The following is a 25,330-nucleotide window of genomic DNA, read 5'->3' as shown; positions in this document are numbered from 1 at the left end:
CCCGTGCCTGCCTGTTTTGGGAGCGCGCAACAAATTGAGAAACGGCATTCAAGCAGCTAGGGTTACTACAGGCCCACGAAGTAGAAACGGGAACTAGAAACGATAAGGATTGATTTGAGAGGATATTCTCCTGTAGTCTGCTAATTTTTATTTTTACAAATGATATCCTATAAAAAAACAGAGAGATTGTTAATCTGACGAGATTGGTTATATTATAATGAGATATCACACTTATATTGAGCTTTAATAACCCACAGCTATTTAAAGCTACTCACGATTGGACCTACTGAAAAGGATGAGAATTGCATACTGTCACCGTCAGTTGTCACTACATCTCCCAGGTGCACATCGCCTCCGATCCGATCCTGAACCGGTCTCAACAATACAGCAATGAAAGCCCAAATGATGATCCGGAAGCACTTGCTAGGATAGTAACCTCACATTCTGTCATCTCGACACCTCAAACGTCTATGAAGAATTCTTATTTATAGCCGTCGTCTGTTCAGCTCTGTTATGTCAATCTGACTAGTAGTATCCATAAAAATATATGTTGTGATTTGCATAATATTCTAATTAGCTAGGTTTAGGTGTCAGAATACCGGAGAAAGCTTTGAGCCGAGTTTCATGGAATTAGCTGTTCTTTTCCAGGACAAAAATATCCAAAATATACATTGCCAATGGCTAAACTGACTGCTATCGTAATTGATGATTCGTAAAGTCAGAAAGAAATATACACTATGATGCAGTTTGCCAAGTAAAATCGGCAAAAGGCTCATGATCACATAGGTATTTGATTACTCGCCACCTAGGAGGTGGTGAGTTCATTACTCAAAATTATGCTATGGGTCAATTCTCGATACCATACAGACACACTTGATGTGGCGTATATAGTGAATGATACAATTAATAATAACTGTCTAGCTACAATTATGCTTAAAGGTATATAGAATATGTATGCATAAGAGATCCCTGAATGTGTATTTCTGTAGATAATTAATATATATATGATAAGGCTATTGGCATGTAATGGTTGAAATATTAATTAACGTCATAACACACAAAGCAGTTGGTGTTGTTTAGGAACCGACAGGTACGACCATATAGTATAAGGTATACTTGAAAAATAGTAATCAGATATACTATAAATTTACTAGTTAGATAGGATAAGGGAATAGGAAAAAAAAAAAAAAAAAAAAAAAATCAGGATATATACAAACACTCATTTTTTCTATATTTGATCCGGTTCTTTTAGAGCCAACATTGAGTAGCCAAGCTGTGCTATGTGGGTCTGAGATTCGCAAAATTGTTGGGATGAGCCATGACAGCTACTTGTCTATAATCAATATCACTAGTATCTATGCTGGTACGGTCAAGGCGAGTGATCAGATACTGCATTTGAAATTACATCTACACATGTACCACAGAATAGCATTACAACGAACGACTTACCATTTCGTACACTAATCTACACACCACCATGATTTCCACCACCGAAGCCAATGAGCATACCAAATACTTCACCCACCACTGGACCATCACAATGCCCGAACGCCGTAACCTGAAATTCACACACAACACACCTGCCTCTGATCTCGATACATGGTTCGCCATGGTCTTTGACCCCCTCAACCGGCCACACGACGCGACCCTGCGCGACAGAGCACGAGACCCAGCAGCAATAGACGAATACAAAGCCAGCACAATCCAAAAATATGCTGACGCAATCACGCAATTCAACCGGATCGATATCGGCGTCGAGATTGACGACGAACTAGTAGGCGGTGGGAATCTCTCTTTACTGCCGAATGGCGGAGTGAATATCGGGATGCAGTTCAATGTTGGTGCGCGGGGCCAAGGGCTCGGGAAGTTGACAATGAAAATGTTGATTCAGTTGAGTCGTCGAATCGGGTTGGAGAGGCTGCAAGCGGGGACTATGAAGTCCAATGAGCCGATGCGCGCGCTCATGGCTAGTTTGAAGATTCCGGAGAGAGACGAGATTCAAGCGGTCCCCGGGAGGGGTGTTGTTGGGGAGGTGTTGTTCGAAATTCCTACGAATACAGAGTGGCAGGATCTGGATTTGCAGGTGCAATTTGGTCAGAGTGTACAAGTTAATTAGAAATGTACATGTAAGACATATATACAACTATACATGTACATTGTAGAGGCAGGGAATCGCTATATCTAGAAGGCAAAGCGGAATTCTACTGCTTAATATGCCGAAATATTGGTGCGGGGATGGCACGGAGACACCGCTAAATGTCGACTAAATGGATCATTCTTGAGGTACTAGTTAGTACGCGTATATAGTTTATAGTATATACCCCGCGCGGCTTCATCTGATCAAGCCACTTTGAAGCACAATGCTACAGTATCATCAGTAGCCAGCCGCTATCAGGGCTACTACGTAAACATCAGTTGATATCAACACTTGACGTTGTTATGTTTAGAAAATAGCCGCAGAGATACGCAACAAATCCAATGATAATCGGGCTCAAGTATAACTTGGATTAGATATTTAATTTCCGTATCACTGCTGATCACAGCACGCGACATGGACAATTAGAATTAAGCATTCCACCATCACTAAATAGTAATAGTAAAAGGGAATAGAAAATATGTTTAATTATTAATACGATAATAAATAAGAGGAGAATACTGTTGGAACGAGTCAGGCGCCTGCTCGGCTGACAGAGGCACAGGACTAGCTCAGTTTGCGTCAACGTGAGGGATGCAGCGATTAGGGCTTGTGGACACTAAGAGGCTCGAATCCTCGCTGACACACACAAACAATAATATTGGCAGTGCGGTGGAGCAGCGTGCCTGTCGATCGCTGCAGAGACACTCTATTAGCCGTTTGCACGACAACTTGTTTCTCTTTTTGGGTGCTGCTGTACATACTGAAATATTCTATTGAACTATTGGTGGTATTGTTCAGAAGCGGATCGGGACACAGCAGTCAAGCGATCGAGGCGAATCAAGAATTACTTGACATTACTTAGTGCCACGGTGATCCCTGACCAGCCATTAATAATATTGGTTGTTGTTAAGCTAGGAATGGCTAGGGCTCCTTGTTTAGCTTTTAGTAATTACTTTTTTATTGCTAGCCGGTGGAGTGATCGGCAGCCCGAATAGCTCCATCCGCGCAGCAAATCACTCGCGCTCTCCTCCCCGAAACTCCAGCTTTCGAGCTCTCCGCCAGCCATTAGGAACATCGGGGTTTCAGCTAGCACAGCCGTGGCTTACGGAGGCGTCGACTTGTCAACGCGATGGACCTGCGCTGCGTCTTGGCGAGTGCCTTGGCACGTTCAAGGTTGCATTGCTGGGGGAAACCAGGGGCGCGGAAGGAGGCATGCTGCTATAACAGTGCATGCCAGAGCGACGACGATGTTTTCCTAACTTCTTAGTGACAGACGGACTGCACGCCATTCTCTTCTTGCTCTTTTGATCCTGCTGCTCATCCAACTAGTGTCGGTCATTTGACTTGCTGCGCAGATCTCGCTCGTTCTAGCCTCTATAACTACATGTTTATTCCCCTCCCCGAATTGAGGGCCCAATCTATTCTCTATTGTAAATAGTTTTGTTCTTTCAATATGCGTGTCTCGTCCATGTCCATGACGGCCTTGGCTGTTGCCAGCCAAGCCGTCGTCGCGTCTGCTCTCAGTCAAGAAGAACGCGCCGCCGCTGTCAAGCAAACCTTCCAAATTGCTTGGGATGGCTACTATAACCACGCGTTTCCGCACGACGAGCTGCACCCGGAGGACAACGGCAATGATGACAACTTGTAGGTATCAATTAGACCCCCGTGTCGCGTGTGACAGCTAACAATGACCAGTGGTGGTTGGGGTGCTTCTGCGGTCGATGCCCTTTCGACCGCGATTGTGATGGGCAACAAGGAAGTTGTCAGCCAGATCCTGAACTACATTCCCAAGATCGACTTTACGCGCACGAACGAGACCAGCATCAGTCTTTTCGAGACTACGATTCGTTACTTGGGCGGCCTTGTATCCGGCTACGATCTGCTGACTGGCCCGGCAGCTGATCTGGTCGATGACAAGGAATTGGTGGACACCATCTTGGCCCAGGCCACGAGTCTGGCTGACACGCTGAGTTACGCCTTTGATACCCCGTCTGGCGTTCCGTACAACAACTTGCTTTTGAACACGAGAAGCAATGATGGGTCTACCTCCAACGGCCTCGCCACAACCGGTTCGCTGATCCTGGAGTGGACTCGCTTATCTGACCTGACGGGCAACAAGACATACGGCCAACTCGCTCAAAAGGCCGAGTCTCATCTTCTGAACCCGCAGCCCTCATGGACCCAGCCCTTCCCGGGCTTGGTAGGCAGTTACATCGACATCGCTTCTGGCAACTTCACCGACGACTATGTCAGCTGGAACGGTGGCGACGACTCATACTACGAGTATCTGATCAAATTCTGGGTCTATGACTCCCAGTACACCCAGTACCGTGACAGTTGGCTGGAAGCAGCCAGTTCCACCATCACCCACTTGACTGCGCACCCGGATCCTCGCCCAGACTTGACTTTCGTTAACATCTGGAACAACGGCACCCTTATCTCAACCAGTGAACACTTGACGGGCTTCATTGGCGGCAACTTCTTGTTGGCGGGATCTACTTTGCAACGCCAGGATCTCATCGATTATGGTCTGGCCTTGACCGCGTCGTGGCACGAGACTTACAACTCGACTGCTACCAAGATCGGGCCTGAGGTATTTGCTTGGGACAAGGCCGGTGTTCCAGCCGACCAGAAGGCTTTCTACGATAAATATGGATTCTACATCACCGCTGCAGACTACGTTCTCCGACCCGAGGTCATTGAAAGCTACTACTATGCCTATCGTATTACGGGTGACCAGAAGGTGTGTTAGGTCTGATCCATTCAGATTATTTAGTATTTACTGACTTGGGATAGTATCGCGAGTGGGCTTGGGATGCTTACCTAGCTATTAATTCTACCTGCCATACTGGCTCTGGATACGCTGGGCTGAACAATGTCAACATTGCTGGAGGTGGTGGCTTCGACAACGAGCAGGAGAGTTTCCTGTTTGCCGAGGTGCTGAAGTACTCGTACTTGATCCAGGCAGAAGGTCAGTTTCTCGATAAGCGTGATATCCATTTCTCTGCTAACGTACGACTAGATGCCGATTGGCAAGTCCAGGCCGATGGCTCCAACAAGTTTGTCTTCAATACGGAGGCCCACCCGATCCGTGTTAAAGCTTAGCCAGCTAGACTTGACTTTACGTCTATTGTACTTATTCATTATACACTATTAATGGATTAATATTATTGCAATCGGACTTCGCATCGTAGCGCATCGGTTATGGTTGGATCTTACTTCCCCGCACCATAGCCTCGGCATACCTAGCCCTAGACCATGGAACCTCCCAGATTGAACTGTAAACTGGTCAACGTTGACTATACTCATACACAAGCCCAATTGATAGATCATGCCTGCCTTGACACTCCACCTCCTCGCTTTCAACGATCCTACCTTGGACGCAAAAGTCTTCGTCAACCAGCTCAAAGTCTCACCCGGCGTGCACGTCGTAGTAGCTTCTCGTCCCCGCCATGTCGTAGTCCAACCTACAACCCTCGACACCAATCCCCTCCTCACCCAACGATGGGATCTAATGCTCCTTCTACAGCCAACCCAGCAACAACAACAGCCATCCATCATCCCGTCCTCCCTCCAATCCGCCATCAGCGCCGAGTACCGCATCCTCGCCGGTATCCCGTCCAAGCTACTCACCAGCTTCCCCGAGCGCGATGCGAACCTCAAACACCAAGCCCCGCCGCCATTAACAGGCTCTCTAGACGAGATCCGTCGCAGCAGCAAAGAATCCTCGCAGAACCTCGAAGTGTCTCCCGAGCTCCTCGCTTTCATGGACAAACTGACCGTCGAACATAACAAACCCGTGACGATGCTGAATCTACTTCATTTCCATCACCCCGACGGCAAAAAGAACTACTTCCAATACGGCCAGGTGACCTTCCACTTACCATTCCCGCCGCCCAGAGATAACAGATGTACTGACCACACATCGTGCTATTCATAGGCATTCATCCCCGTTGCCGGCAAACGCGGCGGAAACGCCAAACTCGTCGGCAACGTCGTCAAGCCGCCGTCCGCTGCGCAGAACGATTCTCGTGCGCGCTATGATCAGCCTGAGCAGGAGTGGTGGAATGAGATCTCCATTGTGCATTACCCGTCTATCCGCCACTTTTGCGATATGCTGGCGGGAGCGGATTACCAGCAGATCAATGAGAAGCATCGGCTCAAGGTGTGTCTTACTTTCTAGGCATTGGTTGAATGGGTGAAACTGACTGGTGAAGGCACTGAGGGATACGTTTTTGCTGTGTACGACGGAGTTTGATGTTGAAGAGGGGCGTCCGAAGCTGTGATTGTAGCTTGTAGCTTGTGGTTAGTGTTAGTTGGTTAATATTAATGTCAATTGATACAGTTTGAGAATAGTTGATGTAGTTTAAGAACAGGCAATGGACGGTAGCGTGAGCAATGAATGTTGCCGAAAGGAGGAGCGGAATGTGGTGGACTGGTCGACCCGCCGCAGCACGTCAGGCACGGAAGGCACGTACGTCCAAGCTGGACGCGACTACCGCGCCGAGACTAGATTGATTGATCGATCTTTCAAAACAGCTCTGACATGCACACCACTCCTCGCCACATCCGAGTCTCTTATACAATTAATACAACTAATTACGCTCTGCTAGCTACGTTACCTAATCGTCTGTTTTGAATTTCACAATTAATCCCCTCGACCAGCGGATGTCCTCTTTCCAGGTCACGTCACACTGCAAGTATAGTGTGCCATGACTCTGGCGGAATACCACCACAAGCCCGCGTCTACGACAGCCAGCTCGAGCATTAATATAGCACCATGTATCTCCCTCGGAACCTCATATCCCACCTATACCTCCAGCTCCTCCGCTCCCACCACCCCCTTTCGCCGCCTGTCCTGATCCTCGTCGCCCTCGAGCCCGATGCTCTGTGCGCCTGCCGAATCCTGACCACGCTGCTGAAGCGCGACTATATCGCCCATAAAATCCAGCCTGTCGCCGGTTATGGCGATCTGGCGCGTGCTGGGGAGGAATTGGTGCGTCCGATGCGGACCACAGAAGGCGGGAGTGGAGGAGTCGTCGTCTGTCTTGGGGTCGGCGGGTTGGTGGACTTGAGTGAGATCCTACGCCTGACGAACGCCGAGGACGACAGTGACGAGACCAGCGGGGTCGAGGCGTGGGTGATTGACGCACGACGGCCGTGGAATCTGGTCAATGTCTTTGGCGGCCAGTGGCAGGCGCGTGAAGCCCTAGATGAGATCGACGCCAATGCGCGGAGGAAAACACGCGGGGTAGAAAATGGCGGCATTACTCGGACGTATACGAGTGGCCAGGGGGGCGTTATTGTGTTTGATGATGGCGATATCCAGGAGGAGCTATCCAAAGAACGCGACGCTTACTACGCGCTGGAAGAGATGCCCGAAGTCGATGACGATGAAGACGACCTGTCGGGGTCGGAGAGTGGGGATGATAGCGATCATGGGACGAGCTCGAAGAAACGCAAATCATGGTCTGGACGCGAAGATGAGGAAAGTGAAGAGGAGGACGACGAGCGTCCACGACAGCGTAGACGAAGTAATTCGGTATGTATATAGACATTGTGGATGGTGAGCTTATTTGCTTATGTGATTTTCAGAGCTCCCCCATTCCTTCATCGCCGAGTAACCGAAGACGAACGATTGGACATGATTCTTCAAACTCCTCGCGCACGCCTTCGCCAGAGCCGAATATTGTGTCCCCGCCGGTTGCGAGACAGCCTTCGGCGCGGACGTTGAAAAGACGGCTTTTGAGGCTGAAGAGAAAGCATGAAAACGTGCTGCAAGCATACTACAACACCGGCACAGCGTATTCGGAGCCGATATCGTCCATGATGTACTCGTTAGCCTCTGAGCTAGGACGTGAGGATAACGATCTGCTGTGGCTGGCTATTGTTGGCACGTCGAGCATGGAGCTTTCTGGTCGCTCTATGGCTGGCGTTGGTATCTCGAGTTCATCTGAATCTGGAGGGTCGGCAGGTTGGGGTGGGTCTCGAGGTGAACATCTTCGACAGATTCTCCGAGATGAGGTGCATCGACTCAACCCCCCGATAATGCAGAGAGTGCACGCGATATCCTTGGCTCGAGCTCAGATCTTATTCCCACCACAGCCCGGTCTCCAACAGACACCTCAATCCGGCTGTCCCCAGAGCCACGCTTCCTTCTCGTACGACACTGGTCACTGTACGAGAGTATGCTGCACAGCCCGTACCTCGCCTCACGACTACATGTGTGGACAGAGAATGGCCGCAAGAGACTTCACAAACTACTGGCGAAAATGGGTATTAGTTTAACCCAGTGTCACCAAAACTACACCCATATGGACATGGAATTGAAGCGTGTCTTGCGCTCTCGATTACTGAAGTACGCTCCAATGTATGGGCTGGAAGGACTCGTCCCTCCTCAAGCAACTGGTTACAGCAGTAACCGAGAGGGATGGGGCTTTGTGCGTAGCTGGGGCTGGAAAGCATGTCTATCGGCAACCGACGTTGCTGTCGTTTTAGGTTCTATACTCGAAGTTGGTCCAGGTGCAGCCGCAACCTGGGAAGCAGGCTCTTCCTTTCGACCGCACACCAATGGTGCGGGCCAGTCCGAAGTACCGTCTGAAACAGACCCGGCTAATCTACACCCTCGATTCTGGAGCGCCTATGATGCCCTGTCGCCCACTGGATCTGATTCACCTACATTACTCGTTGAATCGCTTCCTCTGGCAAAGCACCTTCATCGCGCCATTCTCCGCACAGGCACTTCGCTGCTTTCAAAACATCAAATTCGTCATCTACGTGCATTCCGTATTGCTGTTGTAAAAGAGGGCCCTGATGTGAAGCTTTTCACTAACCCTGGAGCATTGACCAAACTGGCACTGTGGGTCGCAGAAGCTATCCAAGTCCAAGAAAGAGACCGAAGCGATACTAAAATGGGCAAGAAAAAGATCCTAGGCACACCCCTTGTCTTGGCTGGACTGGATGAGGACCGTGGGGTGTACGTTGTGGTCGGCACTGGAGGCGGAGGCGGCGTGGTCGACTTTGCAGCCATTGCAAAGAAACAAGAAGCGCGGCGTACCAAGAAGGAAGCCAAAGATAAGAAAAGAAAAGAGCGCGAAGACCGCCGCAAGAAACGTGCAGCAGAGCGCGCCGGCCAGGATAACGACGACGAAGACGAAGACGAGGAAGAAGATACCGAAGACGACTCCTCATCTGGCTCTGACTCAGATGACGGTGCGACAGATGATGAAAAGGGGTTGTTTGGTAATAAAAATCTCGTCCGCAACCGCTTCGGTATTGCGTTCCAGGAAGTCGTCCAGGAGACCAGTGCGCGAGTGCGGATCGATAGCTTCGAGCATTGTGTTGTTGAGGTGCAAAAAGAGGATTTAGGTGGGTTTCTTGAAGCATTGAGCTTCAGGAGTGTTGTTGGATAAGGTCTACATCTTGATGATGTAGGATAATCGTTTCTCTCCTTGTTCGTCGGTGTGGGTATGCATTTAACTACATATAAGCATGGAATGATTTGCATGACGCGAGCGAGTACCATACAACGATATATGTGTTGTTTTGTGCTTTTCTTCATCTACATTATCTTTGCATGATCGTTATCGTTATCATTGTTACTATCATTATCCCGTGCTTGACATTATCATGACACTTCATGTATCCTTGTTATGTTTAGAACACATTGTTCTGGAGTATAGCTTCTTATGATCAGGGTCGCTGTTGTCCCTCTCTTTTGGTTATGATTATTGCACATTGCATTTTGGAGGCATTATTATTGCCTATTTATATAGTTGCTTAGTTGTGGCGATGATGTTTTTCTGCTGTTAGCATGGAGGTATGATGGGTGGATGGGTCATGGAGATTAGTCGGGGCTGGGATCTGGATTGGGAGGATAGCAATATTGAAATGTAGGACCATTTTCTTCTCACAGTTCACTGTCTGGCATTCAGTGTAGGCCTGTATCAGTATTATATTGCTCATGGCTGGCTGAATGCTAAGTGGGTATATATATACAGGAAAGAAACAACAGTCAAAAGTACATGCAATGCATCAATCAAATCCTCTTCCCAAGCACCGAACCCGCGAGCCATAGCCCTGTCCCCGCGCCAACAACAGCCAGACCAACCAGTCGCTTTGTCCAGCCGTCATCATCCGTCATCATACTCGCACCACGACCGCCGACATGCTGGTCCGCCTTGACCGAGGGGGACTGCTGGGAGGACTGTCCCGTGCTCGCAGCAGCAGAATTATTCTGCAGAATATCCGCATACTCCTGATCCCGACGTTGCCATTTCTCCACCAACCGCGCAATCTCAGCGAGATCCTCCTTGAGCGACCCAGGCCCCGTCGTATTGGTCTCGACCTGCACGTTCTGAATATTCCCAAAGAAATCAACAACGGTTCGTAACCGGCCCTCCTGCTCGCCACCAGGGAACAAATCCCAACGCAGCCCCGGTTCCGAATGAATCTTGCTCTTGTCGTACGAATCAAACAAATCACCCAGCGTCAGCTTCGAGTTCGGCGATGTCACCTGCGTCTCTAGGAACTCTAGCACGTAGTATGTCCATCGATCGATGACAGCCACGCCCACATCGTTATCGGCATGGTGCGAGTACGACGACTGGTCCAGCGCGCTCGAGCCCGTGGCGATGATGTTGGGGGAGTAGAAATGCGTGAACATGGTGTTCGCCTGGCAGGTATCGATCATGAACAAGAGCTCATGGTAGCGCTTCTTCTCCCACATCTGGCTAAAGACGTCGGCGAGATCCCAGGCGCCGATTTCCTCGGAGTCCTGGAATTTCAGGAACCGGTCGCCGCCGTGGCCGGTCATGTAGACGAGCACATTGCTGCCGGCGTCGGAGCCGAGCCGCTTGCTGTGCGGCACGGCCTCGTCGAGCCGGTCGGTCAGCAGGCGGATGAAGTTCTCGACGGTGACCTCGTAGCCGCGGTAGTCAACCTCGATATTCTCGCCGTAGAGGTCGACGGCGCGGTCGGCGTTGCTGTACACGGTGCCTGGGAAGGCGTTGCGCGGGTTGCAGGCCATGTCGTCCGGGAGCATCAGGATGATCTGTGAATCGGGGATGCCCAGCCGCTTGACGGTGCGGTACAGGGAGAGCACATTGGCCAGATGGCGGTAGTTGAACCAGAAGCGCGACGTGGATACGAGCACCGCCCAGTTTGACGTGTGCTCGCCGAGCACTGCTGGCAGCAGCAGCAGTAGCAACGACGCAAACACGGCGATCGCGGATGGGAGCTGCATTATGGTTAATATAATCATACACTCATGGAACTGGATGTCGATATTATTAATGTTGGAGGCGGATGTCCGAGAGGAAGGAGAGTCTTGGCAGCGCTAGCCGCGTGGGGGAATGGTGGAAAGCGGGAGCCTGAGAATTCAGGCTGGAGCGGGGCATCAATTCAACATTTCAACATTGTATGCAGTATAGAGTAAATAGTAAATACTCCGTGCTGCAGACCACATCGTTGCCGAGTTGATAGTCGCTAGCAGTGGCTGTCTGCTCTGATCCCCCACGCAAAGCAACAATCAATAAGAATCAATAATAGGCCAACAATCTCGCTGCTTTAGTCATCTGCACGACATGGCATCTGCAAGCTCTCCTGACCAATCGCCGGCCGCAAGCCACGCAGGAGTGCTGTCCCCAGCCCAGCGCGTCGACGACTCTGGACGGTTCATTATGTTGGACGCCGCACCGCATGAGCATCATCCATCGCCCATCGCCCATCGTCTTGTTCCAGCACCGCCAGCAAACGGCCTGCCCGGTCGCTCCCTCGCGGTTAGCGCCTTCCGCTTGTCACCCTGGCTCTCTTTGCTTTTCTCTCGGTCTCCCATCAACCACCAACCACCAACCATCAATCATCATTCATCAATCGATCCTCGGCCCATTGCCCCGTCGATCCCGTCCTGCAGCCACGCCTCACCTCCAAGGCTGTCTGCCCCGTGGCTGAAGTGCGCGTTGTCACTGTTGACTGCCTGCAAGGGCCAGCCCTCCGTCTGCTAAACACTGCGGATCGCTGCGTGGCTGTCGCTACCCGCTGGATGATACTTTTGTCCCCGTCTGCTTCCTTTCTTTTTCTTTAATAGATTTTCTCTTTCTCTTCTCCTTTTGCTGCAGCAGCAGCTTCCTAGCCTACAGCTCGCATATCCTAGCCTTTCTCTACGAAGCAAGTTCACTTCTCAGTGACCTTCCTTCATACTTGCATTGCTACCTGATTAGAGGGTGGAAAGGTGTGTGACCATGGAAGGAGCTCCCTGCTCTCCTTCTCCAAGACACACTAGTCATGCATCTCCAGTCAAACTCCCCATCGAAATTCTGAGAAATGTTATTTTCTACGTACGTGTTGCTCTCCCCCTACTGACCCTATGTATGTACTCACCCTATCTAGGCAGACCCAAAGCAGATGAAAAATCTGGCTCTAGTGTCTCGAGAATTTCACGACATTGTGTGCGCACTACTGTATCGACATATCCATCATACCTTTGCAGAAGGCGATGCCGAGAATGGCCACATGCCTGTAGAGGTCTTGGCTGCTATTCTCGAGACGCTCGCGGGAGGTGATCATAATTATGCTGCATATGTCAAATCCTTCTCGATTGCTGCCGGCTCTGATTCTTGTGCCGACAAGATTGCTCACGAACTAAAGTACGACTGCTCATCTGGAAAGTTACTGAACGCCCTCGTCCAGGCAGCACTGAAGAAGGCTTCGACTTTGGAATCTTTCAAGTAGGTCCGCCAACATAGTTGTCGGGGGTTCTTAGACTAATGACTTGTCTTGCAGGTGGGACATACGCGTAGAGCTGGGTCAATCGATTCTGACAGCTTTGAGCCAGAAGACCACTCTTCAGCATTTGCATTTGCGTCTCCAGCCCGGCCCGTCTCTGCATTCACGTTCAATTGTAGACACCTTCCAGTCTACCACACCATCTCACAGCCCGGTACCCAATGTGCACCCTCCGTCTGAGTACATTCCGCCTCCGAATAATATATTTGGCCACCCAAATCCAACTGCCCCTTATGTAGTGAACCACAACACTCAGCTTCACAAAAATGCCCGGCTGGGTCGCAAACTGGGAACAGGCAAGCTTACCGATGCGCCAAAAAATATTTCTCGCTTCTCGCACCTGAGAAGTTTGGCCATTTTGGATATCGATAGCTATGAGTATATTTCAGAAGTTGCGGAATGCGTCGCCAATTCTGTACCTGGGCTCCGGTCTCTAAAGCTATCCTTTTCCGAGAAATTAGCACTCAAGTCACGTAACAAACCAGGCGGCGATAATTATGATGCTGCAGCATCTCCTATTGACGATGTCGATGACTTTGTTCCTGCTCTTCCGCCTCCCCCGGCACTTCCCAGCATGATGCTTCCAGGCGACTCGGTTGGATCGCAGAGTCAACCACCAAGCAATGTAGCCGAAGTTCGCAAGGAGAGAAATATTCAGGAGAAGGTGCTACCTGAGATTTTAGGTCTTATTAAAGCCGACCATGATCCTTCCATTGAACATTTGTTTGAACAGGCTATCAGGGCAGCACATAAAGATGTTCAGGATATTTGCCAAAAACCTGCCGCTAGAAATGTCGCTTTCTCCCAGGCTGTGAGAGAAATTGCTGATAATTTGATATTTTCCAAGCACAAAAAGTCATCCAAGGAAAAGAACGCGTTGGAGAGCATCAGCAAGGCTGCCGAATTCTACATTCAAGAGGAGAGGCTCAAGAAGTCTAAATACCTGTCGAATTCTACGCAATCACCAGTTACAGAGAACGTAGTTGAAAACGGTGACGAGGCAGAGGGCTGCTCTTCATCCAAAACTTCAAATTCCCATAATAACAAGCTGAAATGTTATCTGGAGAAACTATGCGAGGATTCATCTAATCCACCTGTTTACCCCTTTGACTGGTACGATGATAAGAATCCTTCGGTTGGCGTAGGGCAATTGAGCTCATCTCACAAAGCTAAATTAAATAACGCTGCACCATATACCAAACCTTTTCAGAATCTATCAGTTCATCTAGACCTGGAGGGAAGCAGCGAGCCCCAAGCAGTCCAGTCATTTTCTACAGATGCTACCCCTCATGTAAACGACAAGGATAATCTGTCAGAAATCGTCGATATGGAGCATCCTGACATAGTTGATGAAAGTGACGAGGATCAAAATTCAGCCGATGAGGATGAAGGTTGGGCTAGCAACGAAACTTTACCCATTGACAATGATAAGGGAAAGATGCCACTCAGAGTTAGTGAACCTCCGGTTAAGAAAGATAAGAATGAGGCAATTCTGGAATACCTTACAGCGGGCCATGGCGTCAGTCTGGAGAGCTTGTCGATTTCTTTGATGCCTGTCAAAGCGTCTGTCCTTTTCAGAGGAGTTGATATCTCCAATTTGAGACATTTGGCCCTTTTGAACGTTGGCTCCCAGGCAACATTCTGGTCCATGGTTAGCAAGCTGCCAGACCCAATCAAATTGACATCAATCCATACAGATCACGTTACACCGGAATTTCTTCACGCATTGGGACGCTTAGAGCAGGTGACCGAATTGTTTCTGTTTGAACGAAACCGGAAAACCTGCAAAGTTGCCCCTCTTACTCCGCCGTCGACCGTTGGAATTGAGGATATCCGGCAGAAAGTGTTGCGCAAACATTTGAGCAGTCTTCGTCGATTGGTAATTCGCAATGAGAACAATTCTACATGGAAATTTGACGTCAAGTCCATCTTAAGTTTGTCGAACCGTGGGGTCCACCTGAAGGAGTTGATGATCGAGGTGAACTCGGAAGGCTTGGTAAGGGATTATTTTGCGGTGGTATTATTTATGTGATCGGGTGCTAATATTCTCCGCAGCATCGTCTCATGCAGCAGATTACAAAGTTTCGTTCTCTGTCGGCTCTACATATTCTTTTCCACTTTCGCGATGCTCACTCAGCCATGCTTCGGGAAATACGTTACAACCTTGCGGACACAATTTGCCATTGTCCATCTATTCCGTTAGAATACATTGGCATCTCCAACGTGACTTCTCAGGTCGGCACGGCCTATGTTACAATGCTGAGATGGAATCAGTCAAAAGCGTCATCAAATCATCATTCGTCATTGAATGATCGCAAAATGACTAAAGTGAATGGCCTTGGTCCTAAGGAAAAGGAAATATTTGACGAATGGGATACGGATTCTCTCTACGATAGTACCACCGATGACGAGGCCGAGGAACCCTCTCGTATTTTGAAGAAAGATGTGAAACGATCTCTGGTTCAAGGAGTCAAGATGTGGCAGCGAGATACATGGGGCATGAAGTTATGACACTGGAGCGATGATACCTCGTGTTGCATTTGTGAGACATTTTGAACAATAGCATTAGGGACAATTGCAAGGAAATGCTGCAAGAAAGCCTTTTCATTAGCTTCTTATGTGATGTCATTCGAGATGTTTCGCTTCATTTTTTTTTATTCTATGATTGAACGATTGATGAAATGATTGAGAGATGTATCTAACCCGAGAGACATACTCTAGCTCCTTGTGGCATTCCAAGATACCCGAAGCAAGACATGAATACCAAAGCATTTGTTATTATTCATTCTCTCGTACAATTTACTGCCAAGTTTCCAATTCCCACGTTATCATTCGATTGACACCGACTACTACTAGGCTAATTTATGCGGCTAATTCACTGCCTAACAACCATACTTAATATAAGCTATTCGAAACCAAAACAACCCCATTTCGTCACTGATTATCTGATTCGAAGGGCTTGTAGCAAAAGTCACACTCGGAAAGTCGGAGACTGGGAGAGGATGAACTAGGGTTTCTCCATTAATAAGCTTATAAATAGAGATGCGCCACTCAAAGCCTTATTCAAACAAATCACTCCAAAACTCCAGAAAACGCGCCTCTCTTGCGCTTACAAAGTCTACGGGCAAGCCTTTTACCTTGGCCGTGTAAGCCGAGCACATAAATTGTGTGGCTTCCCGAACCACCTGTTCTGTCCTCTGGAAGAAATTTGCTCTTTTGTGCGCTCCCATCTTTGGTTACAAATTCAATATCGAAATCCCGTACCAGTATTGGGATGAGTTTGCGGGTTCCTAGAAGAGAGATGTTCTTCCCGACACACGCTTGCGCCAAGCCCAAATAGCATAAAGCATTGCTCCATCAGTTTGGGTGCGGCTTCGTTACTATCGGAAGTAGTTTTGAGCCAGCGGTCAGGTCGATACTGATCGGCATCTTCTCCATATACTGCTCAGTTTTGATGGATGACCTAACTATTACATCCAACGTGTGTCTAATTTAAAAAAGGTATAGGACTAGCTCTTGGGACATATTTGTACGATTGGTTGAAACAACATACTCCTTTTGGAAAAGAGGTCACATATGGTCATCTTGCCCTCAGGAACTTTTCGCCATAGAGGCAATCCCGTGCCAGGAGGCATACGCGGTGCTTCCTTGATCGCAGCCTGTAGATAGGATAAATTCTGGACATCGCGGAAAGTAATCTTGTTCGCAGATAGCAGACCTGCCATTTGATATCTTTCCGCAATTTTTCAAGGCTGAGAGGATTTCTGTAAAGATAGTATAGAACGGTGCTCAAGCCCAAAGACGTAGTATCACTTCCTGCGCCGATGTTTGCGTGAGCTGTAATATGAATATCCCAGTCTGTGATGATCTTTCCGCTCTCAGATTTTTGCTGTGCAACGATTATTATTTTTTTGACCATGCACATGGGACTGTCTTCGGGAATGGTTAGCTTTTCCTTTTTGATTAAGTCGATCATTGTTCTGCTGAAGCTTTCAATGTATGATGTTTCGCGGCCGGCGAGAAACCTCAAAAATCTCAATACAAAAGGTCGCACCTATAAGAAGAACCCCAGATAGCTAGAGAGTTTCATGTCTGCGTCAAGATTCTTGATCGTCTCCTCTTAAGTACTCATGATCAAGTGTGAAGCAAACAAAGAAAGACGATTTGAGTTAGCTCATTGACACCCTATCCAGATGTGGAGGCATATCTTGATTAGAAAGTGCCTCATACGCTACAAGTGGAGAAGCATATGTCAGCCAAAAGGCGAAATCCTAGCAGAGGTCTAGTGCTTATTTGGATTGAGATAATGATCGTCCGGGGTCTTTTCTGTCCAGTGGAAGAACGGGGTTAGGGCGTGCCGCCGGATGAAGGAAGCCGGCTCACTTGCCCTAAGCTACCGAATAGGGTACGATATTTGGTGATCGAGGTTTTGGGAGCAATCTTTGTAGAAAGCTGTCTATTAATGTATTTCGCTTCAATGTCTTCTTTTGAAGGTTTGAATGCTCTGTTAATTGATGAGCAATTTACTTTCGCTATTAAGTGATCTACCAGTTGACAGATTTGCATCTGCACCGTGCTGATAATCATACTGAGTGCTATAGTATTGCACATATTCCTATATTATTTATGCAAATGTATTACATTGAACTTTTTAGTTCATTATTTACTTCTCAAGGAGATGGCTGGACGATTTTCACTTAGTGTAACAAATGGTTCTCGAACACGATATCAAAGGCCACATAGGAGATGTCGTGTAACATCGCAACATCCAATCAATATCATCTGCTGCAGCCACACTTCAATGTTCCGATAAGGAAATCTCACTAACCGGGAGGAATTCTCAACACAATCTCTAACCTCTGCACCGTCATCGAACATGTGGCGCATCTCATGTAGTGTTGTGACTGAAGGTGTCAATAATATGTAGCAGCATCTACATGCAATGTCTCAAGCTCGAAATAACCTTCAGATAAGGTGTGCAGAGAACATCGCACTTGCCTTAATACTGCATACAGTTCCTTCGCCACCCACAGATAATAAATGGCCTAACAATGTATCACATAATCTGCAGAAGAAATACTCGCTACCATTCGATAAAGAGCGCAGTCTGACCGGGATCATAGCATTTCTCTCGAGCTTAAGAGATGACCCGGACCACATCCCAGCGGTATGCGTCAGAGAAGACCCTGATGGAGGTGGCCTGAATGTCATTGTCGCGGTCAATAAACGTCGAGAGAGTGATGGCAATAGTCTTCTCCAAGACTTGAAAGGAGGTTTTGAACAAATCTTTCAAACTCTTGCGGGTGCCTTCATTCTCTCTCAGGACAACGAGCATCAACATGATCATTCTAATATTAAAAGTGATCCTTTTACGGAGATTGTTTCTATGTGCTCTGCTCGCATACTAAATCGACTACATCTCAGAAATTCCTCAAAGAAAAATATCAAGCAGGTCCTGGTGGAGATCATAAACTTTGAAGCTCGCTTAGGAAAAAATAACCGGAAAATCAAAATCACGACTAAAGTTAGGACTTCATTTGTGACAGCAGCCAAGAGAGTGGTCAAATTAGTTGACTTGTGGTTGAAGCATCAAACTACGAGTCGCTTAGAGGACCTTGTTGAAGGTGTCTATGCGTTATACAAGACGCATGCAACTCGTAGCATGCTTAATGCTATGACTCATAAAGATATGGACCCATCGCTAAAGGCGAGTCTTATTAACATGATTGATAAGGTTGCGAGGTATCGGCAAGCTAGTAAATCACTTTATCGGATGGCAAAAGAATACCCTATTGTGAGGCGGATGAAGTTCGTTCCTGTCAACCTTCCTCAAGAAGCCTTTGAATCACCACCAATTGATCAATACCAACCTAATCTTGCGTCAACCATTTCACGAATTGATCCAAAGTATTCCAAGAAAGAAAATATTGATCAGCTCCGTCGCCTTTTGAATACTAAAGAGACAAATGTCAAAGAGACAAATGTCGATGATGAATTCTCGAAAAAAACGCTGAAAATATTGGAATATGCAAAAGTGCACGCCGAAATCCAACTTATTGCATACTGCGAGCTTCTGATTCCAAATTTTCCACCACGGGTCATCTGCTCTAGCAAAGACGCCTGTTATCTCTGTAATATCTGCATTGCAGTATATCAGAAAAATATGCATATACCTCGATGTCACGGGAGATTGTGGCCTAATTGGAGAATACCACCCCTCCCCCAGTTAGTTACCACCCAGCAGAACTTTACTACGACCTTCGAAAGAAATATCAAAGAGAGCCTGGGCGCTCTTCAACTGAGACAGAAAAGGACTAATTACCCTCAGCCCAACGAGAGCACGCTCCTTACGCTATCGTCAGTTAGAACTTCTCGTAGTATGAATTGCCCCGGAGAGAAACAGACAGGTTCTCAACTAGGAATACACCACACGATACCTGCGCTAGACAATTCTTTATTAGTAGACGGAAATGATCGCTCGTCGCCCGCTAGACGACGGCCGGATACTGCTGTCGGAGGATCACTGGTACAAATCGATAGTACCTTCGAGTCAAATAGCTCGACTTTGACCTCTCAGTCAGTTACCTCCTACTACTATCTTTCTCAAGGTGAGATTTTGAAGAAGTCGACAATGTTACGCAAGACATCGCAGCTATATACCGCGGGTCAATTAGAAGTTCAGATCGAGATCGAGGCTCCGAAAAGCTTAGTAGAGAAGGCTAAAAAAAACGCAAGCCTTTATTCATACAATATCGAATGGCTAATGGCCGAAAGTCCAGAGAAGAGGCTAGATCGATGCCATTCAACGTGTGTTGTAGATGTGGAATCTCTAAGAGGTGAAATCTCTCATGAATTGTGCAGCCAGAAGAGTCTCGATATCCTTACAAACGACGCTGTGTTACGACTAAGTTTTTATCCAGGTTTGCAGTAGCCCTTGGACTATAATCATTTACTTTCGTCAACGGACAATAGTTCCTAATGTGCTAGTCTCATCCACGAATCGACAGGGAGGCTGAAGTTGTTGATTCAACAGTGTCAAGGGTAAAATAGAAGAGAAGAAAATGTTGGAGTTCTGATTTTTCTTAGCTGAGTTGAGTCAACACTCTGAAAGATGTTTTCAAGTCCGTATCTTACATTATGTTCAACTGAATATGCACCAAACTATTATGTACCAGAGGTGAAGTCTCTTTAGCATAGTGGAAAAGGTTGACAAAGGCCAAGCCTAAAAAGTGGAGATGCTGCTTAGAACGGGAATTTTTGACACTTTTTATGGATTGAAGAATGCTGATCTCATCCAATGATTCAATGTTCCAACACATGCATTTGTCAGCATCATCTGTTAATCTCATGACTAATTCAGGTGAAAATATCGAACAAATAATTAGTAGTACCACGCAGGAATATAAAGCTGACGTGTTTATTCCTTAGGAAGACAGCAGCAAAAACCTCACTTTCGTATCTCTAATGGCACCTGTTAAAGATATTCTTGTCATCGGCGCAGGAGAGCTGGGCGATCAAGTTCTCCGCTTCCTGGCCAAAGACCCACGGCGTCAAGAAGCAAATGTATCAGTCTTACTGCGACCAGCTAGTATAGATTCTACAAGCGCCGAGAAAAAGAACAAACTGGACGGTTTTCATAAACTAGGAATTCAGGTAGTTCCTGCCGATGTTGTCCAAGATTCAGAACAAGATTTAGCTGCTATATTCAGCCGATATGATACCGTGATCAGCTGTATGGGCTTTGTATCTGGAAAAGGTACTCAAGTGAAACTTACACAGGCTGTGCTATCTGCTAGGACATCACGATTTATCCCCTGGCAATTCGGTGTCGATTACGATATTATCGGGCGCGGGTCCGCGCAGGACTTGTTTGATGAGCAACTTGACGTTCGTGATTTGCTTCGTGCACAAAAAAAAACTAGCTGGGCGATTATTTCCACTGGCATGTTTACTAGCTTTCTGTTTGAGCCGTTCTTTGGTGTAGTAGATACCAAAGAAGGCACGGTATGTGCCCTCGGAAGCTGGGAAAATAGGGTTACTCTTACGACACCTGAAGATATTGGCAGGATTACTGCGGAACTTGTCCTGACTGAAGCCAAGGAGAACACTTTTTCAAACAAGCCAATATTTATCGGTGGAGATACGATTTCGTATGGAGATTTAGCGGAATTGGTTGAGAAGGTTACTGGGAAATCTGTGAAGAGATCAGTTCTCACAGTGGAGGCGGCTCAGGAAGCCCTTGCAAAAGATCCTACAAACCACTTGCTTAAATACCAGATTGTCTTTGGCCAGGGTCGTGGTGTGGCATGGAATCTTACTGAGACATGGAACATCCAAAAGAATATCCCGCTGACCACGGCAGCAGAGTGGGCCGCGACAAATCTCGTCTGAGATCTAGAATAAGACATCTTTTACTGTCTATCAAATCAGATGTGGCATTAAAAATTAAAATAATCTAATCGGATTAAGATTTTTTCCAACAAGGATAATAGGAACACTGCAGACGTATTACTTGACTGGCAAATTGAGAGGACTTAACAGGTCAACTGCCACACAGCCAATCCATCTTGCCCTCATAATGTCTGCGATCATCCCAGCCTACTAATATAATGTAATCGTAACGACGATTTACTACGGTACGGAAACTGTTCAGCAAATTTATCTCGATCACCTCTAACCCAACCCTTTTGCCTTCAGTTCAACTATTAACGGATCCTCCTCCCCTGAGAATGGAGTCCCGGCTGCGGAAATTTTTGCCAGCAGACGACTATTCCTCTATCTTCATGATCACATCCGTCAAGTGGCATTCGTCCACCGAAACTATCAAATCCACTTGGTCTAGAAGTGGCCTCTATCCTTTTGATCCTTATCGAGCGATCAGAGAGTATCAGAAACCACAACCTGAGATATAATCCAGCACTCCTATCGACCACCCTATCATAGTATTCAATGAGTTGGTTAATACTCCAGGTACTTCCGATAGTTTTGATGAAATGCTATCATTTAGCGACTCTGGAGTACACACTATTAATATCCCTTCACTTGCAGAGACGAAAGATCAGGGAAATCAAATCACCACCACTGACTATTAAAACACACTCTTGAAAACATATGAAGAGTTAAATATCACAGCTATTGATAGCACCATTGAATCTATTTCCAGAATATCAAGAGACAGAGCTGTAACAATTTTCGTGAAACTAGTAGCTTATGAACTATCACAATTTTTGATCACTTTAAAGTTGGAGGGACATTCTTAGTAAGAAACTCTTCAAACGTCGTTAACTTCCCACGGACAACCTGAGCAGCCTCCTTTACAACATCCTTAGTCTGTGGTCCAAAGTACCCAAAATCCTGGTAATATATGTACATCCAAATGATTTCGTCAGCAATACTAGGTGGGAGATACTGTTGCATCGTGCTCTTGGGTATTTGGTTATACCTAACCGTTTTCCCTAACACATGGCTCATTGTCTCCGCAATCTCTTCTAAAGAGACTAGTCTCTCAGCGGCCCTGACCGTCTTCCCCTCGAACCTGGCTGGTTCCATCAGGATACTGCCAATGAACTTTCCTGTATCCTCAACGATATCAATTAAAGGAAACTGAGTCTGGGGTGTGGTAACGTTGACCAGAACGAACGACCCATCACCGACAGGCTGCGGTACTAAGATATTTATAAAATTTTGCATGAAAAAGCCAGGAGCATAGAAGGCACTCTTGATAGGTAAGGTGCGCACGTATTCCTCAAGTTGAGCCTTTTGATCGAAGTGCTCGACGTTGGTGATTTTGCCATTCGTAATTTGAGAGACATTCGATAGCGTACTTAAGATGAAGTACTCTGCGCCGACTGCAACCGCTGCATCGGCCATGGCCTTGCCCTGGATATACTCCTGGGATTTCGGCACGTTTTCAGCAGAGACCATGAGGGTGACGGCGAAGACGGTATGGGCTCCCTTTAAGGCTGTAGTGAGCGACGATGGATCGTCGGCATCACCTTGAACAACCTCAGCGCCTAGTTGCTGTAGGGCTTTTGCGGCGCTCCTTGATGGGTCGCGTGTTACTGCACGGACATGATATTCCTTAGAAAGTTGAGGATCACTCAGAACGTGCCTGACGACAGAGCCGCCCTGCTGCCCCGTGGCACCGAAGACAACGAGGACTTTACTCATAGCGAAGGCAGTTCTAGTAAAGAAGTATGGGTTGCTATGAGATATCACAAATGAGAGCGTTTCAGGATATTTGAAACTATGAAGGGTGAAGAGATTGAAAAGCACTATGATTGTTTGGGGGAACACCTGCTGTTAAATAAGGTTGATTCAACCCCTCATCTCGTATCTCTTCTCTACGTACCACATCATTCACCCCAATGGCTGCTATGTCTGGCCCTCATCCGTCAGACAATATGCAGAATACTAGTCGAAATAGGTTAGAATGAGCCAGTTGCTTTTTCCCGGTTGTCGCCACCCGCGTAAACTTTGTGACCTGCGACCAATTGCGAATAGATAAATGAACGGAGATTCGATGTTTTCGGACAGGTAAATTACGGGCTTGGAAAATGAAAACCATTCGACAGGTCACACATAAATCAACTTTGGTGTCGTGTAAATCGAAAATCAGATACGACACTTATACTGAGTGTTTGTGTAGGTCAGCGCTAAAATATAGCTACATCATTGAAAAATTTAGAATGACGCAACATTGCATGTATTGCTAGGGATCACTGTTGAAGTGGGTATTTGCTGGTATATGCGCCGATATATTTCGTTTTAAAAGAAAATACAGTTCATAGAGAATCAAGACTGAAAGCAACACCCATTAATTGTTCACCTTCTTTTACGCAAAGACTTGTCGGCTGATAAAGAACCTCACCAGACTTTTCAGCTATAACAGTATCAAGAACTTTCCAAAAACATCTCGTACTTCGCCCAGAACATCATTTTTGACGACGTGTGCACCTACATGTTTTCGTGGATAACAGAGCCCATCGGTAGATGCAATTGGGACCGAAAGTTTTACAAACTTGGGAACCGATGCCCCAGGTAGTGGCGGTGACTGCAATATTCCAAGATAGCCCATGATACGTATCACACTGTTATAATGGAGGAAGACTTTATCTTCAGACACAGTGCCGTTACATCCCACTTCAGCAGTGATAGCTAGGATTCCCAGACGAGAAGCATAGCTAGACGAGACAGGGCGCTTTTCAGGTGCCACGACGACGGTATCCAGGCCGAAAGCAACAGCCATCTTTTTCGATGCCTCGCTACCCTCGATAAATATTGTAAAGGGCTTTTAGCCCTTCATTGAGATCACCGCAATGCAGATCTATGTAGGTATCACGACCCGGAAAGACGCTTGATAGCCAGTGAGCAAGTTTTTCACTTGCAGTACCGAGAGGATCCCCTGGGAATTGTCTATTGAGGTTTTTTCCGTACCATCCTCGAATATATTATTGTATTAGTAGCTCTCTTTTGTATTTCTCAGAAGGAAGGTCTTAGCCGAGTTTATTAATGCAAATACGAAGCATATATAGTTCAAAGATCACCTTTTATAAAACGTAAGGATACAATCATCTCTAGCCTTAGGCCTAAGCATATGCAAAGAATCAGCTCCTTCACAATAGTATTCAGCAGCCATAATAAGAAGAGAAAGCACTGCCAAGGCAAAACCAACTGCTTCTGCCATAATGCGAATCTTTTAGAGAATTTGTGGGTTTGAGAGCAACAAGTGATAGAATGATGATACAGCGAAAGGGATGGACGTGATGAAAAGAGAGAGTTGAAACATCGTAGAATTGGAGAGCGCGTAAATCAGCAACATAACTGGGCCTATATATCTTGAAATGTGGGATGAGGCACTCGCTGGAATCCAAAAACATCTGATTACCTCAACGAAGCATTCGAAATTGCAGTTTGTTGCCGAGCTACCAACCGGAATTGGTAGCAAATTATCCCCCAAGATGGACCATCTGGTCTGCTTCCTGCCTGGGTCCATCGCACTAGGTGTAACAGGTGGACTTGCGATAGCAGAAGCACGAAAGATCCATGGTTGGAGTGAAAGGAAAGAGAAGCAGATGAAACTTGCGCAAGAGCTTAAGAAGACATGCTGGGGAATGTACAAAGTCACTGAAACCGGACTGACGCCTGAGATTGCCTGGTTCGAAGCTGATGATGCAGACCTCCAATTTACTCTATTTCCTGGGGTGTTGAGTCATCTTTAATGATCTCTGCTGGTCCCAGCCCAAGGAAGATGAGAAAATGCTAATGGGCAACTTTTACCGACACCTCATAGGGGCGTCCAATCACGAAGAGTCACGTGAACATGGCCGTCTGCCGCCTGGATGCCTCTCTGGCCGCAGACTCTCCGCTCTTATAAGCAGCGAGCGGCACGAACTAGATCGGGAAAGG

General features: G+C 47.1%; 13 protein-coding genes across 13 annotated transcripts; 9 read left to right on the top strand and 4 right to left on the bottom strand.

The window, feature by feature from the left end:
* Positions 1 to 1,350: 1,350 nt before the first annotated feature.
* Positions 1,351 to 2,116, top strand: BGW36DRAFT_460630 (uncharacterized protein; the record flags this gene model as incomplete). Its single annotated transcript, XM_046222098.1, has 1 exon — positions 1,351 to 2,116. The coding sequence occupies exon 1, from the start codon at positions 1,478 to 1,480 to the stop codon at positions 2,114 to 2,116; it is 639 nt and encodes a 212-aa protein (XP_046073245.1). The 5' UTR covers positions 1,351 to 1,477.
* A 1,027-nt stretch (positions 2,117 to 3,143) lies between these two features.
* Positions 3,144 to 5,290, top strand: BGW36DRAFT_376725 (mannosidase MsdS). The gene is made up of 4 exons (XM_046215919.1): positions 3,144 to 3,781; positions 3,833 to 4,880; positions 4,934 to 5,108; positions 5,160 to 5,290. Exons 1-4 carry the CDS (start codon positions 3,591 to 3,593, stop codon positions 5,240 to 5,242), a joined length of 1,497 nt encoding a protein of 498 aa, XP_046073244.1. The 5' UTR covers positions 3,144 to 3,590; the 3' UTR covers positions 5,243 to 5,290.
* A 178-nt stretch (positions 5,291 to 5,468) lies between these two features.
* On the top strand, positions 5,469 to 6,661 carry BGW36DRAFT_340036 (uncharacterized protein; the record flags this gene model as incomplete). Its single annotated transcript, XM_046213057.1, has 3 exons — positions 5,469 to 6,005; positions 6,078 to 6,302; positions 6,355 to 6,661. The coding sequence occupies 3 exons, from the start codon at positions 5,469 to 5,471 to the stop codon at positions 6,421 to 6,423; spliced, it is 831 nt and encodes a 276-aa protein (XP_046073243.1). The 3' UTR covers positions 6,424 to 6,661.
* A 13-nt stretch (positions 6,662 to 6,674) lies between these two features.
* Positions 6,675 to 9,549, top strand: BGW36DRAFT_416285 (CDC45 family; the record flags this gene model as incomplete). Its single annotated transcript, XM_046219342.1, has 3 exons — positions 6,675 to 7,679; positions 7,733 to 8,161; positions 8,194 to 9,549. Exons 1-3 carry the CDS (start codon positions 6,918 to 6,920, stop codon positions 9,547 to 9,549), a joined length of 2,547 nt encoding a protein of 848 aa, XP_046073242.1. The 5' UTR covers positions 6,675 to 6,917.
* A 489-nt stretch (positions 9,550 to 10,038) lies between these two features.
* BGW36DRAFT_376719 (putative GPI anchor transamidase) lies at positions 10,039 to 11,548 on the bottom strand. The gene has a single exon (XM_046215918.1). The coding sequence runs from the start codon at positions 11,397 to 11,399 to the stop codon at positions 10,176 to 10,178; it is 1,224 nt and encodes a 407-aa protein (XP_046073241.1). The 5' UTR covers positions 11,400 to 11,548; the 3' UTR covers positions 10,039 to 10,175.
* Positions 11,549 to 11,603: 55 nt separating this feature from the next.
* Positions 11,604 to 12,313, top strand: BGW36DRAFT_150394 (uncharacterized protein). The gene has a single exon (XM_046209504.1). The coding sequence runs from the start codon at positions 11,722 to 11,724 to the stop codon at positions 12,139 to 12,141; it is 420 nt and encodes a 139-aa protein (XP_046073240.1). The 5' UTR covers positions 11,604 to 11,721; the 3' UTR covers positions 12,142 to 12,313.
* BGW36DRAFT_150391 (uncharacterized protein) lies at positions 12,261 to 15,524 on the top strand. Its single transcript, XM_046209503.1, has 4 exons — positions 12,261 to 12,474; positions 12,527 to 12,864; positions 12,920 to 14,918; positions 14,978 to 15,524. Exons 1-4 carry the CDS (start codon positions 12,379 to 12,381, stop codon positions 15,431 to 15,433), a joined length of 2,889 nt encoding a protein of 962 aa, XP_046073239.1. The 5' UTR covers positions 12,261 to 12,378; the 3' UTR covers positions 15,434 to 15,524.
* Positions 15,525 to 16,279: 755 nt separating this feature from the next.
* Positions 16,280 to 16,898, bottom strand: BGW36DRAFT_358292 (uncharacterized protein; the record flags this gene model as incomplete). Its single annotated transcript, XM_046213956.1, has 3 exons — positions 16,280 to 16,389; positions 16,476 to 16,599; positions 16,641 to 16,898. The coding sequence occupies 3 exons, from the start codon at positions 16,896 to 16,898 to the stop codon at positions 16,280 to 16,282; spliced, it is 492 nt and encodes a 163-aa protein (XP_046073238.1).
* A 966-nt stretch (positions 16,899 to 17,864) lies between these two features.
* Positions 17,865 to 19,853, top strand: BGW36DRAFT_426464 (uncharacterized protein; the record flags this gene model as incomplete). Its single annotated transcript, XM_046220275.1, has 1 exon — positions 17,865 to 19,853. The coding sequence occupies one exon, from the start codon at positions 17,865 to 17,867 to the stop codon at positions 19,851 to 19,853; it is 1,989 nt and encodes a 662-aa protein (XP_046073237.1).
* A 486-nt stretch (positions 19,854 to 20,339) lies between these two features.
* On the top strand, positions 20,340 to 21,397 carry BGW36DRAFT_376714 (isoflavone reductase family protein). The gene has a single exon (XM_046215917.1). It carries the CDS (start codon positions 20,387 to 20,389, stop codon positions 21,311 to 21,313), a length of 927 nt encoding a protein of 308 aa, XP_046073236.1. The 5' UTR covers positions 20,340 to 20,386; the 3' UTR covers positions 21,314 to 21,397.
* A 660-nt stretch (positions 21,398 to 22,057) lies between these two features.
* Positions 22,058 to 23,175, bottom strand: BGW36DRAFT_376713 (uncharacterized protein). The gene has a single exon (XM_046215916.1). The coding sequence runs from the start codon at positions 23,090 to 23,092 to the stop codon at positions 22,154 to 22,156; it is 939 nt and encodes a 312-aa protein (XP_046073235.1). The 5' UTR covers positions 23,093 to 23,175; the 3' UTR covers positions 22,058 to 22,153.
* A 276-nt stretch (positions 23,176 to 23,451) lies between these two features.
* BGW36DRAFT_150358 (uncharacterized protein) lies at positions 23,452 to 24,467 on the bottom strand. Its single transcript, XM_046209502.1, has one exon. The coding sequence runs from the start codon at positions 24,168 to 24,170 to the stop codon at positions 23,805 to 23,807; it is 366 nt and encodes a 121-aa protein (XP_046073234.1). The 5' UTR covers positions 24,171 to 24,467; the 3' UTR covers positions 23,452 to 23,804.
* A 298-nt stretch (positions 24,468 to 24,765) lies between these two features.
* Positions 24,766 to 25,143, top strand: BGW36DRAFT_426460 (glycoside hydrolase; the record flags this gene model as incomplete). Its single annotated transcript, XM_046220274.1, has 1 exon — positions 24,766 to 25,143. One exon carries the CDS (start codon positions 24,766 to 24,768, stop codon positions 25,141 to 25,143), a length of 378 nt encoding a protein of 125 aa, XP_046073233.1.
* Between the last annotated feature and the right edge of the window lie 187 nt (positions 25,144 to 25,330).

Source organism: Talaromyces proteolyticus, assembly GCF_021365285.1.
Source record: "Talaromyces proteolyticus strain PMI_201 chromosome Unknown BGW36scaffold_5, whole genome shotgun sequence".
In the NCBI taxonomy this organism is placed as follows: Eukaryota; Fungi; Ascomycota; class Eurotiomycetes; order Eurotiales; family Trichocomaceae; genus Talaromyces; species Talaromyces proteolyticus.
This window is presented reverse-complemented; position numbering and strand designations above follow the sequence as displayed.